At 44.5% G+C, this 16205-nt stretch overlaps 1 protein-coding gene across 9 annotated transcripts in view; it reads left to right on the top strand.

The window, feature by feature from the left end:
• Positions 1-16205, top strand: part of Foxp1 (forkhead box P1) — a 611987-nt gene that overhangs the window by 575052 nt on the left and 20730 nt on the right. For all 9 annotated transcript variants that reach the window (XM_057790924.1, XM_057790915.1, XM_057790906.1 and 6 more), the window contains one exon: positions 11754-11837. In XM_057790924.1, the coding sequence (XP_057646907.1) occupies positions 11754-11837 (84 nt within the window). The remainder of the gene's footprint in view (positions 1-11753; positions 11838-16205) is intronic.

Below are 16205 nucleotides of genomic sequence, written 5' to 3' on the forward strand. Positions count from 1 at the left end.
CTCAGCTCCCACACCTCTGCAGCGTTCTGTAATGACTTCCTGTGTGCTCATTCTCTGATGGAAACTCCGCAGCCTGTTGTCCGCTTTTCCTTATTATTGCCTTCTAGTTTTTAATCATTGTCTGGGGGAAGCTCAGCCTCAGTGCGCTCTTTGGGACTGGTGTTCAAATCTTTCTAGATCCTAAGCAGCATTGTGTGTGCTGTCAAGGATCACTTGCCCATCCCTGAGCCTTTCCTCCCTCCCTCCTTTCCTTCCTCCTTCCTTCTCTTCCTTCACTTCCTTCTCTTCTTTCCACCCTCCCTTCCTTCTTTTCTCTCCATCTGCTCATCTCCTTTTGTCTCTCTGTCGCCTCCTCTCTCTTGCTTTTCTCTGTCATCTCTTGTCCTTCACACTTTCTGGCAATCAGTTGCTGCTGTCCATCCCAGAAGTTGCTAATGGTACTGATGAGGGCGTGAGAGTGAGAGAACACGAGCGTGAGTGGACAGAAGATGTGTGCGTGCGATCGAGATGGGTGAATGCACACACAAAGACCTGTGTGCTCCTAAACCACAGTAGAAGCGATATAAGAATTCTGTCCCTATTTGCCATTGGTCCCCTTTCTCTCTTCTCTGAGAGTAATTGAGTTCACTGTGTATTTCAAGTATATACTCACATATATATTGATTTATAATGCATAGAAGGTATATTCATGTTTACTGTATCTGCAGTACGGTACTTGGAAATGTTCTGGGCTATGTTGAATGTGTTTTATGACTAACGAGTTAATGCATGCAGTTTTGCTGAAGCATCCCCTTTGAGGGTGCCGGGCACGTACTTTTAATGCAGGTTTGACGTATGGGTAGAACTTGTGGATCTACCTCCATATTTTAACAGTAATCTCCTTCTTGGTGTAATTAATCGAAAATTAGTTTCTGAAAGTAAAAATTGGGTCAGAAATGGAGATTATTAAAATGTACAGTTGCAAAAGCCTGACCCTACAAACCCCATTTATACAACTGAGTTCCAGAATGCTTTCGAGTGGCTGATGACTCACGGACGCTTCTTCCTCTGGCTGGTTCAGTGTAGGCAAGAGGTTAGCCGATGAGGGGAAATTAAAACAATGTTGTACATTATATTGGTACCAGCCATGGAAAAGCCTATTTTGTATGCAAGGCAGCAATGCCGAGATATATGGAGAGCCCCAGGCTAAGTACAGAAGATAATTACATTTGGAGTTTTACTGAGTTAAGTCATTTACAGCGTCAAATAGTTGCAGAGAAAAATCAGCCCAAACACACTTCAACTTTTTGTTGTGACTTTTCAGGATAGGAAAGATTCTTTTCTTTTTTTTTTTTTCTAAAAAATTAGTTGTTATCTTATATGACAAAGTACAATTTTGGTAGAATACTTTTTCTACACAAGTTATTTTCTTGGCTCGTTAATATTTCCCATACAGACAGCAAATATAAACTTACTGGAAATAGTATGATGTTTGTACATGCTTAGGGCATGCCATAAAACCAGTCTTCGGAGGTATATTTAACTTGAGCATAGACAGAGAAAAGTGGATAATAGGCTTAACCCACTCTCCACATTTATTTAAAATTCAGACCTGGCAAAAGTGGATTCCACCAAACAGAAACTTTAACTCTTACTGGCTGCATGTCTATATATCTATTGTTGGTGGTATTTTCAAAGTGAAGCCTATCTCTAGATTGATTTATTTGCTATGAGATTCAATTCCTATGACGGGCATAAATAAGTTGTTGGAGTGGTCACAGCTTACACAGGTAGGTCTTCCTGTCTGTTCTTATGGTTGATCATGGGCTGCTGTTAATTACTAGGGAGCCAGAAATCTACCTTATCAGTTATTTCACAGTCTGAGACCACAGAGAAGGTCAGGAGAGTGGGCAGAGCTAAGCCATTGGTCAGCCAGGCTGTTATCTCCTGGCAGCTGCTCTGATGGTTTCCGGTGGGTGTGGCCTAGGACTGTAAATGCATAAGAGGGATACCGGACGGTTTGCAGGCTTCACATGTTCTGAGATCTCAGCCTTTTTAACCTTGATCACACCGAGGGCAGGGTTTCCGGGGGGATGATAGGGAGCAAAGATGATCTGGCTGGAAGTCAGCCAAGCTGTCTGGCTACCTGGGATGTCATAGTGTTCTGATTGAGAGCTGCTGTCAGGGAGAAGAGGCATGGTGGTTCTGCAGGCCCTACTTCTTCTCAGCTGAAGAGCTGATGTAACTGATGTGTGGCACTCGTTAGGAGTTAGAAGCTGTAGATACCAGGCATGACCACATAGTCTAACAGAGGTTGCGGGAAGAGAGAGAGACGTTTCATGAGAGGTGGAAGCTGCATGAAACTCACGCATTGTTGTTTGTACATTACGTCATACAGAGACACAGATAGACCAAAGTCCACTTAACGGATACTGTGTGATTGTACTCCACAGACCTGCACCGGAGCCCCTATGGGCTACAGAGCTGAAAACATTTATTACATGGCTGTTACAGAAGTGTGCTGAACAACCCCTGGTCAGAGAGATGAGAAATTTCATTATATTATTAGTTCCCCCGGGTGTCTAGAGTTCTGCCTTCCCCTCCATATGCCTCCGTAGTCATAGCGTGTAAAACCTCCCGTCCCACATCAGTCAGCTCACCATTCCAGCAGCTTCGTAAAGCAAGTGCTTGCCCACCTTCGCCTCCAGGATACTGGCTCATTTATTTATCTCCTCACAGAGCAAGGACGGGACCGGTCTGGAGGCTCTATGAAGGGTGATAGTGTTTAGAAGTGGGTAAAGCTGCCCTCCTGTTTCTTATATTCTACAAGGAAAATTGGACTCTAAAACAGTTGATAAGTGGAAGGCTAGACAATGGCTCAGCAGTTAAGAGCTCTTAATGGCTCTTGCAAAGCACCAGGATTCCCAGTATCCACGTGATAGCTCATAACTGTTCGTAACTCCAGTTGCAGGGGATCTGACACAATTTTCTAGCCTCTTCAGGTACCTGCACACATGGTTCACATAAACTTATATACCACGTACACTTATACATAAATTATAAAGGAAATAAATACATCTGTGCAAACCACAGATGAGCTGGGCATGGTTGAACACTCAGAAGGCAGAAGCAGCTGAATCTTTAGGAATTCAAAGCCAGCCTGGTCTACGTAGGGAGTTCCAGGCCAGCCAGGGCTGCATAGTAATACTCTCTGTCTCAAATAAAAACAAGCAACAACCAAAATCACCTCATAGATAACACAGTGGGACTGCCATTGACTAGCCAACTGACACAAGTTCTTCAATGCAGAGCTTCACTTGAGAAAGGGGTCTGGTGCTAGGAAGGGAGCAGCTAAAACTGGATGTTTCCCGTTAGCCATTCCTCCGTCAGACAACCAGTCAAAAGATGTGAACAGTTCCTCATCTGTCTTGTTTCTGTGGCGCTGAGGGTTGATCCCAAGGCTCTACAGATGTTAGTCAAGTTGTTCTGCCGCCAGGCTGCATCCCCAGGCTGAGTTTTTCTGTTCAAACCCTTGCCCCAAGAATTCAGAGCTCCTCCGAGCGCTAGATGAAAGAGAGTATACATAGCAAGCCTAGCAACTTTGGGAGCCTTGGGGACACTGAGCAATGTGATTAAAGTTACATTCCTTATGTCTTCCCGTTTCTTTAAAGTTCAGCATTTCCATGTTTTTGTTTGTTTTTTTCATTGCATATACCTATGTTGTAAATGTACTGCTATCATTATTATTATTATTATTACTATTATTATGTTCCATTTTGGTTCAAGGGACAAGTGCTCACACTGTAGTCCAAGCTGGCCTAAACTCACTGCAGTCTGACTGCCTCAGCCTCTTGAGGCACTCATCCTGGGAATGTTCACTTTAATTTACTTAACTCCAAATTGTCCATAGGACCAGAGGTAGTGGGGCTGGGCAGGGACCTACAGTGTAAGACTACTCAGGGGAGGCAGACTTGGACTCAGACAGCCTCTCTGTTGCTAGTTCCTGTGCACATGATCTCCCACTCTCAACCACAGCCTGGGTAGCACCTGCTCCAGAATGGACAGCATAGCGCTAGTTCGCAGAATTACTTCTTTTCAATTAAGGCATTTCTTTCCCAGTCCAGGGAATTCTTGATCATCTCAGCTTCTCAAAGTTTATTATAAAACTGCTAGTTATTAAAGTGTAAACGTAGGAAATATTTATAGCACAACAGCAAGGTTGTGTTCAGTTAAGGCTAGAATAATTCCTGCCCCCCACCGCAGTGATGGTTCATTAGACTCACGCATCGTCCATAGCCTGCCATCTAACTTGCTGACTTTGTGTTGGGAGAGGTAGAGGCCCACCCATTTGCCCTCATTTCACGTGGGCCCACACGTGCATGTGCATTTGTGGTGGTTCCTTATATCTGAATTAGAGGGTAAAAAAGATTACGAGATGACTAGGAAGGCAAGTCAAGTCCAGAAGGAACTGAAGCTAGCAGAGGCCACTTGGATGCTGGTCTGTGTACCTGTGTGGTACCCTTGATCTACAGCGGACCCAGAACAGAAGATCTCTGTGCCTCTGCTCCGTCACTCACAGTTCCCTGAAGCAATGAACCAGTGGTTAGCCGTGAGAGGTAACGCCTGGAGATGTTGCCTTTCTTAGTACTGTCTCTACTCCAGTCAATGGGAAAACCTTTGAAACTCTCTTCCCAGCACTGTACATGAGAGCTTGCCTGTCTCTCAAGCTTATATTTTATTGTAGCTAAAATATAACGGAGTGCACAAAGCCCACATTTTGGCCAACATATCAATTGCAGAACAAGGGAAGTATGTATCTTGGAGTATATAGTGAGTGTTTTCTTAGCGGCGCAGGGGAAGGTTGGTCAATTCCATTCCAAGTGTACCCTTGAATTGGTATCATTGAGAGGAAGTCACAAAGATCTTGGAGTGGATGTTCTGAGATTTGAACATCTCTCTCCTTGTTTCACTACTCAACAGCCAGTTAGAATGTCTTAGCAGTGAAGCCAAGCGCTATGAACCCTGGGAGGTCACATGAGTAGACGTAGATATGTCCTAACAAGGGAGGCATGTGCCATAGAAGTCAGTTGGGTCAAGGGCTTTTTGTTTGTTTGTTTGTTTGTTTGTTTTTTGAGGCCAGAAGGTGCATTTTCATTATTCCATCTGTTAAATGTTCTCTTTGGATGAATTTTTTTTTTTTTTTTGTGAATGATGTATAAAAAGATAAGATGGGATTGCAGGGGTAAAAGTTATAGCCTTACATACATCATGAAATATATAGCCTTCTGTCCACAATGCCCCTGCCAGGACCTAGGGACCCAGGTGCAGGGGCAGGGTGTAATGTGTTAAAAGTAAGGCTAGCTTACTCCACATGACACAGCCAGGAGAATCAAGAAACACAGGACACCTCTGGGAAGGCTCGGCTCGGCACCCACTGACTATCAGTGTGGTCTGAGTGTGAACACTCATATTATTTCAACTGGGCAAACCCAGCTGGTGACATGCCTATCAGTTTGTTCAGCTTTTAAGCCGTGGATGAGATAGCACACACAGAAAACATGGACAGTGCACAGGACACAACTCCGTGTTGCGAGAGGTAATTGCTGAAAATTACAGGCCCAAAAGGCACCCAGCAGAATTGACCTCTCTTAGGAAGACAAGCATGGCATGGGTGCCATTTTCTTGAGTGTGCAGGCTATTTTTGTCGTAAGACATCGCCACATTATCCACTTTTCATCCTCTTCAGTAGATTATGTCTTTTGATGATGTGTTTTTATTGTGTACCATAGGGATGTGTTTCCGGAAAGATTTCCTCCAGCCCCTCAAATCCTGATAGTGAAAGGAGGCGAGGGCTGGGGGTCTAACTTGGTTGGTGGAGTGTTAGATTCAAATGCATTGAGCCTTGGTTCAATCGCAACACACAGAGAGAGAGAGAGAGACAGACAGAGAGAGACAGAGACAGAGAAACAGTGAGAGAGAGGGAGAGAGACAGAGAGACACACAGAGAGAGACAGAGAGACAGAGAGACAGAGAGAGAGAGACAGAGAGAGAGAGAGAGAGAGAGAGAGAGCAGGCAGGAGGAAAAGGAGGCAACTGAACTGAGCCAGTTGGCCCCTGTTTGAAAGACTGGGCTAGAGGAAATTGTCAGTAGTTAGATTCCATGCACACTGTCACTGCTTCCCATCTACTAACTGTATTGAGCACTGGATGGAAGTGAACAAGGGGACCATGCAGTATAGCAGTAGGGAAGGAAGTCTAGCATGCCTCTAATGCCATAGTAAGCATTAGAGTTTCCTGTGCAGAGGACAGTGGCAGAGACTGTTAACGAGGTTCCAGGTTAAGGCAGCCACTTGAGAATGTACTCAGATTGTACAGAAGAGATTGAAAGCATAAAAATACAGTTCTTTTTCCAAAGCAATCTAGCTGATCACCAGCCATCCCAGCCTGCCCGCTCTCCCCCCAGGTTTGAGTAAATTCCCAGGACCTAGGATTTGCAGTTTAAGAACTGGGTCAGACCTGGCCAAGATAGGATAAGCTGATCATTCCACTACTGTGGGAGGGATGATCTGTTGTTCTGTGTCCTGCTTGCACATAGCTAACAGGGTTCTGGAGCATCTCCTGGATAGCTGTTGGCTTTCTCATATACAAGTCACTGTCTCTGAGCTTTGCACCCATGGTTTATCAACTCTCTCCATTAAAAACGTTGTCCACTTGGCCTGATTCTCACCTATTTTTATAGAAGGATTGGAAGTCAGTCTCTGGGGTGTATCTACTAGGCCTGCTTGTTGTAAGACTTCTCCATGGTCCTTTGTAGGGAATATTCTCTCTGTAGGGATTTTAGTCATCATTGACATCTAAGAGTCAAAGATACAGTGTTCATTTCCCACCCACCAGAACAGGACACTGAATTGCTTAGAGCAGTGGTTCTCAACCTTCCTAATGCCGCGACCCTTTGATACAGTGCCTCATGTAGTGGTCACCCCCACTGTAAAATTATTCTAATTGCTACTACATGAGTGTAATTTTGCTACTGTTATGAACTGTAATATTTATCTGTTATGTACTGTGGTCTTAGGCAACACCTGTGAAAGGGTCCTTCGACCCCCCTCAAAGGGGTTGTGGCCCGCAGCTTGAGGACCACTAGCTTAGAACATCAAGTTACCCTGTCACAAGCTAGCGGTGAATGGTAGGAAGAGCCCCACTCCAGCCTGGTCACGGCTGTATTTCTTGCATGCCTCCTAGAGCGCCTTCCCCAGGCACACTGCCCAGGGACTCTGGAAGCAGTGGGAAGTGGGTAACTTTTCCACACTGGAAACTGTAAGCTGTGCAGAAGTGTCAGCAGAGAGAGAAGTGCACAGGTTTCAGTAGCAGGGGGAGACATTAATCCTGACACAAATTAATTACAGTATGGGCTTTGCATGTGATTACCCCACCATTAGCGGGGCTATTTGTAATCACACCAGCTCTCTAGACTTCAGCAAATATATTAACTGTAATGTGTCCCCCTTTGGCCCTTGCTAACCGCATCTGTGGCCATACTCATGTGGACATCTCATACATAGCAGCAGCCTGGGAGAACCTCTTGCCTCTCCTGAGCAAGCTCAGAGAGTGTCAGGGACACCAAAGGCTCAACATTACTCTGACCTCCTGTGGCTGAGGTTTTGAGGCTGGAGCCAGGGAAAGGGAGAGGGGGCGTCTGGGCTTTTCACTTCCATGTTCTTCTTTGAAAAGCCAAGGCACTGAATTTTTTTTTTTTCACCATTTAAAATCCCGCCTAAGTCTGCAAGCATTAGGATTCCGAGACTATGACTGACTATTAGTATGTGTCTGCCTTAAATGTCAAGAGAGTCTTTAATAGCAACATCTGGGGAGTGGTAAGATGACAAAGGAACACAGGGAAATTCTTGAGTTGGGGTGAAATGAGCTGTGGGTCCCCCACTAGCTAAACACGGCTCCTGATGGCTAGGAGATGTTCCTCAGTTTGTCCCGGTGCTGAATTCACAAGGCACGCCAATGGCTGTGGGCTGGGTACGGGGTTTCTGCTTGACAGCTGACCAGGTTAGTATAGGAGAGGTTGAGTTGTGTTCCTTGCTTCCAGAGACTCCTATTTAGGGTGTGTGTGTTTGATTTCTGACCCCTCGTTCCATTTTGCTTTGGTCGTGTGCAGTTGAGGGAGCAGTGTAACTGGGTACTTTCTGTCAAAATCAGGTTTGCCTGTTGGGTCATTGGTGCGTAAAAAGCGTGCTCTGAAAGTGAGATTGTCACTGTTGAAGTCCATGGAAGAGCAGGGTCACCCAGACTCCATTGCTTTTACTTGTACTCTTGTGGTCCTTACAAAAGCGCAGACTCTGTTTCCTCTCTTGAGAAGTGACTTAGCAGACTTACATAAAGCCTCAGAGTTCAGTGGTGGTCTCTTTGGGCTCTCAGTTCCTCCTGTTCCTTGGCTGGGTTGCTTGCTACCTCTGTCCATGCCACCCCTTTGCCAGTGGTGTCATAAGTCAGGCCAAGGAGTGGTAGAGGGAAGATTTTTGTCATTCAAGGAAGGTCCCGGCAGAGTGTGAAGATCGGTCCCTTTGGGTAAAGCTAACTGATCATTCTAAAGCAGGATTCTAGCCTTACTTCTGTCCTGTCTTGGTGCTGTGGCCTTACAGGTGTTCATCCTGTGTGCCTCAGTTTCCCTAATTGCAGTATATAAGTCAAGGGGACCCCGAGCCATGGTGATCTTTATTTCTGTCCAAGCGTGATGAGTGACTCCTGCCTTCTCCTCATCTATCCTTAAGAGTGGCAGCATCTCACGAGTTGACCCTCATTTCAGTGGAGGTCTGTGTGGCAGGGACAGGAGCTGTCAGCTCGCCCTGACGGCAGAAGAAGGAAGATGGTGAGGGAACCCCAAACTCTGCTCCCTTCTCTCTGACAGAAGCCCGTGCTGGATCTCCCTGGGTTTTGTCTTTGCAGACCCTGAGTGGAGTGTCTTTGCCCCTTATGAGAGGCGTTGGAGCAGTGCGCAGGTTCTGAGCATCCACGCCTTGTCTAAAACCCAGTTTGAGGCATGGAGAATAGAACAGGGGTGACCTATATCATCCAATGGAGAAAAATCAGTTGCCCTTGCTTTCTGTCCTGTTCTAGTCTGTAAAACAAGGGGCTTATTTCTCTCCACACCTTGACTCACAGCTGACTTCATTACACCCCATTATGTGGATCCTGATTCCAAAGATATACCCAGCCAGTGTAGACTAGACTGATTTAATTTCTCCTAAAAAAAAAAAAATCGCAGCAGGTATTTTTAACCTCCATGAAGCATTCATTAGTCTCTGCACTGAGCTGGCTCTGTACAGAACTCATGTTCAGAACGACCCTACAAGTCAGAGATGAGCAGTCCATATTTAGAAGCAAGAATGGAGTGCTCAGAAAGATTGTAGAATGTGCTCAGAGGCCAGAATTTGAACACAGCACAGCAGGATAGCATGTCCATTATCTACTTCCATTCTGCCATCTTTCAGGAGACTAGCTAATTCCAGTGAGCCCTGCTCAGAAGCATCCGCCAGTGAAGCCCATTGTCCTGCCTGTGTGTCACCTACTGGGGAACGCTCTCAAGAACAATTCCCTCTTGACATCACACAGCATACACACACACACACACACACACACACACACACATTTAATTTACCAGCCAGATTGCTAGTTGGCTTTGAAGAGTTTCTCGACTCCCTTCTCTTGGCTTCTCGTGGAATTCCAGGAGAATAGGGAATATTAAGGGTACATGCCCTACCGTAAGGCGTCTGTGTTCTCACGTTATGTAATGAAGTGATGCTGGAATAGTTGATTGCGCTGCGGAGTTTGTGGGACAGTCCCCAGTGGTAGTAAGCTTCGGGGTGTGGGTGTGGTCCTGTGCACACAGTGTCCTTGCTCTCGTCTGCTGGAAGGTCAGGCTCTTTGGGGAAGGAGAGGATCTCGCCTGGTACTGGGGCTTTAGCTTTTTGTTTTTTCCTTTTAACATACTTATCCCTTGTAATTGCTACATCGGAGCTGTTGACCCCTCAATTAAGTCACAATTAATATTGAGCAGACTCTTCAGTAAATATCACCTCTCACCCCTTCATTTCTGTTGTTCAGCACGGGCAGTCTACTTACTTCATGTTTTTAGAAAGAGTGACATGTGTGGCTAAATTCCTTTCTGCCCCATGATAGTTTTCAAAACAAACTTTAAAAAATTAAAAGGCATCTCAGAGTAGTTTTAGTATTTAAAAAAACAACAACAACAACAACAACAAAAAGCCCTTAGGGCACTTAACGCCAAAAAAGAAAAAAGCGAATAACCGTAGAAAAATGCTATTCCCAACATTTTAATTGTTTTGTCTGAGCCACTCTGAAAACCCAAATTCCTTTGGCATTATGTGTTTTGAGAATCTTAGTTTGGCAGTTTAATAATGCACCAAAGAACAGAGGATGAGTAACATAAAGTAGACCCTAATATGGTGTCATTTTCATTTCCTGTTTGTTGAAAGATAAACGCTAACACTGTAAGGCTTTTCCCCCCTTCTTCTTCTTCTTCTTCCTAATTTATTCCTCCCTGAACCACAAGGGAATAAAAAGAAATAAAAACTCAAATGTGATATGGCTGTTGACTGAGCCAGCCGGTGGGGAAGAGACAGGCACATGTTTTCCTCTGCCATTGCACCCGGTCCCCTTCTCAGCCTTCCCCTGACTCCTGAGCCCCTACCTCCTGTCTCCCCACCACTAGAAATAACTTGGTTAAAAATGTGAAGTGGGTTTAATTTTGGCATAATTTTAGACTTAAAAAAACCCTGCTTCCTAAAGATTTAAAGTCAACTCTGAGGTATTAAAGGAATAGATTCCCCACCTGCCTCTAAGGCGTTATTTTGGACAAGCTATCTGTGAAGCTTTTGAAGATACACACTTGTACAAAATATTGCCCTCCTTCCCATGTCTGCATTGTCCCTTCATGCGGCATCTCTTTCCTCTCCTTCATTTTATTTTGGAGAACATATTACATACTACTTATCGAAAAGTCATCATGAGATGTCCCTGCGCCCACTTCCTTGTGATCTAGCAATATTATCACTACATCAAAATGGTCCAAAGCCAGCATAATGGTTCTAGCATGTAATGAATAGAGATTTTCCACTCCGTCCATCCAGTTAGAAACCTCTGTGACTTCATAAGATAACTTTTCATGAAATGAAGAGACTGAGGTTATTGAGAAAAAAATCTAGTGGGGACTCAGAGATTGAACACCCGAACACGGGAAACTAATTGTTCAAGTAAACATGGAAACCCGTCAGTCCTGGTATCCCCGTTCCTCCCATCTATTGTCACCTGCCAGTTCTGGTAAGACAGACTCGGCTAACTTTCCACAAGTGTATCCAGATGTCTGTGAGTTTGTTCACAACCACAAGAGATGAGCTTATGAGTGAGGTAGCTGCTCGTCTTCCCGTGGCCTCCTCATGAATCAGCTTGGCTAATGGGCATGATTCATGCTTGCCTTTGAGCTGTCCATGTTCCCTGGGACTCCTTGGTGCCAGCAGGTCTAGAATGTCCCAGTTAAAGTCTAATACACCTTGTGTTGGGAAATCTCACACCAACACCTCCGGTTACTTAGATTTTGGCAGGGGTTCCTATAGATTTCAAATGATGAAGCAATAAAAATGATTCTATCATGCGCTGTGGTTAGCTGGGATATGCGTGATTTGGGGTATTCAAAAGAGCCACACACCTGTATCCAAAGACATAACGAAGCCTTTTCTTCCCATTAGCTCGCAAAAGACAAAGAGCGCCTGCAAGCCATGATGACCCATCTGCATGTGAAGTCTACGGAACCCAAAGCTGCCCCTCAGCCCGTAAGTACCGGGCCCCACCAGGGGAAATGGCACCACAAACTGGTGGTGTTCCTTCTCTGTCTCTGACCTCAAGCTCTGGGAGACTAGCTCCACAGGGCCCAGGGTGAATGCCAAAGTCCTCCTTCACCTGATTCTTTCTGGCCTTTCGTAGAGAAGGCAGGCAGGATGCTAGGCACTGGGGAGGGACCTAGAATGGGGCAGACATCATATTCATCCTAGGTTTTTAAAAGTCTACTTTGCTTGTCTTATTTCCTCGTACTGGGCCTCTCAGTTGAGATCTAGTAGGCCCATGATCCCTAGAACAAAGGTCCTGCCTTGAACCTCGTTCTTTACCATGAACTAATCTCATCAGCACTGGTATCACTCACAATTTCTGGAAGTCTCCTCGTAGCTTTAGTTGATTATTCAAAATGGAGGCCATGCCTTGGTTCCTGATTTTTAAGATTTGTAAAATTTAAAGGTACGCTGACTTTATTTGATTTTGCCGGGAGTCCCTGTGTGAAAATTAATTGAGCGTTGACAGTCTATAGTTAGTAGCAGCAATTTTAATCAACATGCAATGATGCAGCATAATGGCAAAGTATTGGTTTATCTGTTTTGACTGATTTTTTTTCTATAAATAAAGCAAACACACACCCCTATATGTATGATGTATGGTGATAGAAATAAAACGGAGTCAGACTATTAACCCAGTGAATATGGTAGCCTGCCAAGATGCAGTTGGCAGACAGAATTAATGTCTGAAGCAGAACACATTACTGAGATACAGGACATAAAATCATTAAACACTCCATGCATCCATTTTTACTGAGAAAGAGTCTTAGCTTCCATGTATCTCACGGTAAATGGCTGCAGGAAAGAATGGGTAAGCTACCAAAAAGAGAAAGGCCGGGGAAAGAGCCAAACCATTTGGGGTTGTCCCCACCTGTCTCTTCTTTTCGATGAGCACTGGGAAGAACCCAAACCCAGCTGAGCAAATTAGTACTGCCGTGACGTGATGTCATGACCAGCGGCAAAGGAAACCTCTCTGCAAGTCCTCAGTGGCTTTAGTGAAGTGCCTTCCCCCTGGTTGAAGACTCCGATTCTTCACACCTAGAAACGAGGAGAGAATGAGGTTGTCTCCATCTTCCTCCGTGGAGTACAAGCAGCCATGATAGAGGCATGATTGAGTGTAGCACTCTGATAATGCACCGTTTTGAGTCAAGCTAGAGGAGGAATCCACATGAAGAGATGGAACTACAGAGTCCCTTGGGGTCCTCAGTGGGTAATGGGGCCTGGGACTAGCTATGAGCAGCATATATATATATATATATATATATATATATATATATATATATATATAATATATATATATATATGCCACATGGGCACGAGAGGACCCTTGATGCTCTGCGTCCCTGCGGACCTGTGCTAAGCAGCCAATAAACAGGAGAGAAGCAGCTGGGGGTGAGGGAATGAGCAGGGAAGGAAGGTTTGTCTTGATTAGTATTGAAAAAAAAAATGTTTTACATTCTAGAAAATTATAACTTTGAAGGGGACCTCCTACTAAATTTATTTTTAACTGCTCTATTGAAAATTCTCCACCACTAGTCAACATTATCTCTTAGTAGCTCAGCACAGTATTTCTTTATTAAAAGAAATAGGCACGAATATTTTTGACTGAAAAATTAATAGCTTTTGAATTCATACACAGCGGGTTTTCTTTTGCAAAGAAGTCCAATATCGCTGCACAGCACTTCTGTAACCATTTATTTAACGTCCAAGTCAAACCTTTGACAGCTAGAGCGCTGCTACAAGCCAGTATAAAGAACTCCAAGATGTAAACCAACAATAGCCCGTCTGTGTGAGGTTTGCCATTGTCAAATACATAGATTGTTTGGATTAGTTTATGTAAATGTACTGTTGTATTACCCTTTGGAAGAAAAATCACATTTGTGTATGAAAAGTGGTTCCCCTCACAGGCAGCATTATAAATTCCTTATCCTTTAACTTACATGTAAGAAGTAAAAATTGGTGCCTGACACGCAGATATTGTGTGACACTCTGTTGTCGGAGTGAACCTGCCTCCTTTTCATTTATTGGAAAATAGAAAATTTTATTATAGATACCATCTTATAAATCAGGAATTATTAAAATATGTATAGGTGAGGCATTGGAAAATTAATTATAAAAGATAGACGTGTAATGTTTTGCATAAATTTTCACTTCCTTGCCAAAAGAAAAGAAAGAGAAAAAAAAAAGGCCCATGCATATTTCAGACCCCTTGATGCTTTCAACTTTAGGGACTTGGAGCTATCTGGTGACTGATCCTAACATTCAGACTATTCCCTGTAGCCTGTAATTAATTTATTCCACCCTAAATAATAGAATGGCTGGTGAGCGTTTGAACGAGTATCATTCTCAAATCTGTGGTTTGAAATAAGAAGTCACCGAGTTTCATATCTAACCATAGATGGGGACTTCCACGTTACAGCCTTGCCAGTGGGTTTATGAAGTTGTTTCTTTTTCCATTTCTGTTTAAAAGGAACTTGGTTTATTTTAAAAAGTCTTAGTCACTAAGTGATAGAATGCGTAGCTGTAAATGTTGCCCTTCGCTAAATGCCAGTTGGGTGGTAAGTGTCTTTTGTATCCAGTGGCCTACCGTGTCCCCAGTTCCTCCCATTCGAGAGCTGCCAACGCATTTTCAGGGGGTTCTTGCATCAACTCAGAGATGCATTTTTCTGGATCCCAGCATGGGGTGCATCTTTAGGTTTGGATGGTGACAGGGTGTGCACATTTCCAGGATAGTGCCCAAGGGTATAGGCAAGGCTCTGAGGTCCACCCACAATGGACTGCAAGCGTATGGCCTCTGTCTTATGTCCTGCTGACTCCCTGGGTAGCATGTCTTCCGATGGTCATCACATCTCTTTTCTCAGAATTGGTTAGTTACTTGGCTACAGTAACATACTGAATATGGTCAAATGGGAAAGGCCTGTACTTGCCAAGGAGGTGTTTGGTGAACAAGCTATTAAATTGCTGCGTTAATATAGCCACACCTATGTATACACATACACACATAGATTATTTGTTGCATAGAGAATGCTGTATGCGACTAGGAAAAATGACCTGAGAAAATGATGTGTTGTTTTGAAACCTAAAAGCTGAATAGAAGGAAAGAGGTCAGAGGTCAGCTTCCCGGCTCTTGCCCCCGGTAGGCAATGAATCCACAGATCTGTGTGTCCGAGGATGGCAGCAGGGAGAGGAATATGGACCATGGGGGTCCGAATGGAGGAAAGATGGGAATCACCAACCTTAGAATTCCACTCTCCTTCGAGCCAAGCCCGGCGTGGAAATGGCCTAGCCAGAATCTAGCAAGTTCTAGTAGTTAGGTACCAAGAGAGGCAAGGCTGTTGTTGACATATGTTTACAATAGCCAAATTTGTTGTAGTTTAAGACTTAAAAGTTCTTCTGTTTCCCACGGAAAGAGAAGCAACAGCGAAAGAAGCAGAAAATAGTCTGCTGTTCCTTTGTTCCAAACCCAGTTCCATTCCCAGAGCGAGCAGCACAATGTCGGGACTATACTTAACTCCATGCAGAATTGGCTGAGACGTAACTCAGCACAGAAGGACAACAAAAGGAAACATGTCTGTGTTAGGACTTTATTAAGTTGTCAGTGACTTCTTACAAAGCCATTTTGCTATGCTGGTGTTGGGGGTGTGCAGTGTAAACTTCGCTTCATAATGGGGAGGGGGAGCATCTTCGCTTTGGGGATTCCTGCACTCATGAGAACTACTCCCCAGGCCTGGAGAAACCGCATTCTTTGAGATTTGGTGGGCAAGTACTTACAACACAGGTAGGGGAGCCTACTTTATGAGAAATTCGTAAGACGCTTTTGGAATGAAGTGCAGCTGGGGGCTTTCCTTTTTGCACATTTTCTTTGATTCTAACTATAGCAATTATGACTGTTTTGAAATAGTTTTTTAGCTCCTATAAAAACAGAGTGGTCCCTCCATCCCCTTGGAACAAAAAGAGCCTGTGAACTTCAAGGGCTAGGTGACCAGGTGTGGGCCTTGGAGCAGCGATGCTGGCCTGTCATAAAGAGGGACTCTCAAATACAGCACACAAAAGCTGTTTTATAGACTACTTTTTGTTAAGTCCCCCTTGTCACCTCAGCTCAGGTTTGTTGTTCATGTCCCTGCCAGGAGTGCCACCCTCTGAGTCTCTAGAATAAGCCAGGCTCCCATCAGAGCTCAGAGTCCTCCCCAGAGGTCTCCCCCTGCTGCCCACTGCCCTGCCCTCTGTCCATGGAATCTGAACCTGGTGATTCATGCCTACAAAGGCAGCCTCCAGTCTCAGAACATTGCAGGTGAGGGCAGGACCTGAGGCTCT

This window comes from Chionomys nivalis, chromosome 1, assembly GCF_950005125.1.
Source record: "Chionomys nivalis chromosome 1, mChiNiv1.1, whole genome shotgun sequence".
NCBI classification, from domain to species: Eukaryota; Metazoa; Chordata; class Mammalia; order Rodentia; family Cricetidae; genus Chionomys; species Chionomys nivalis.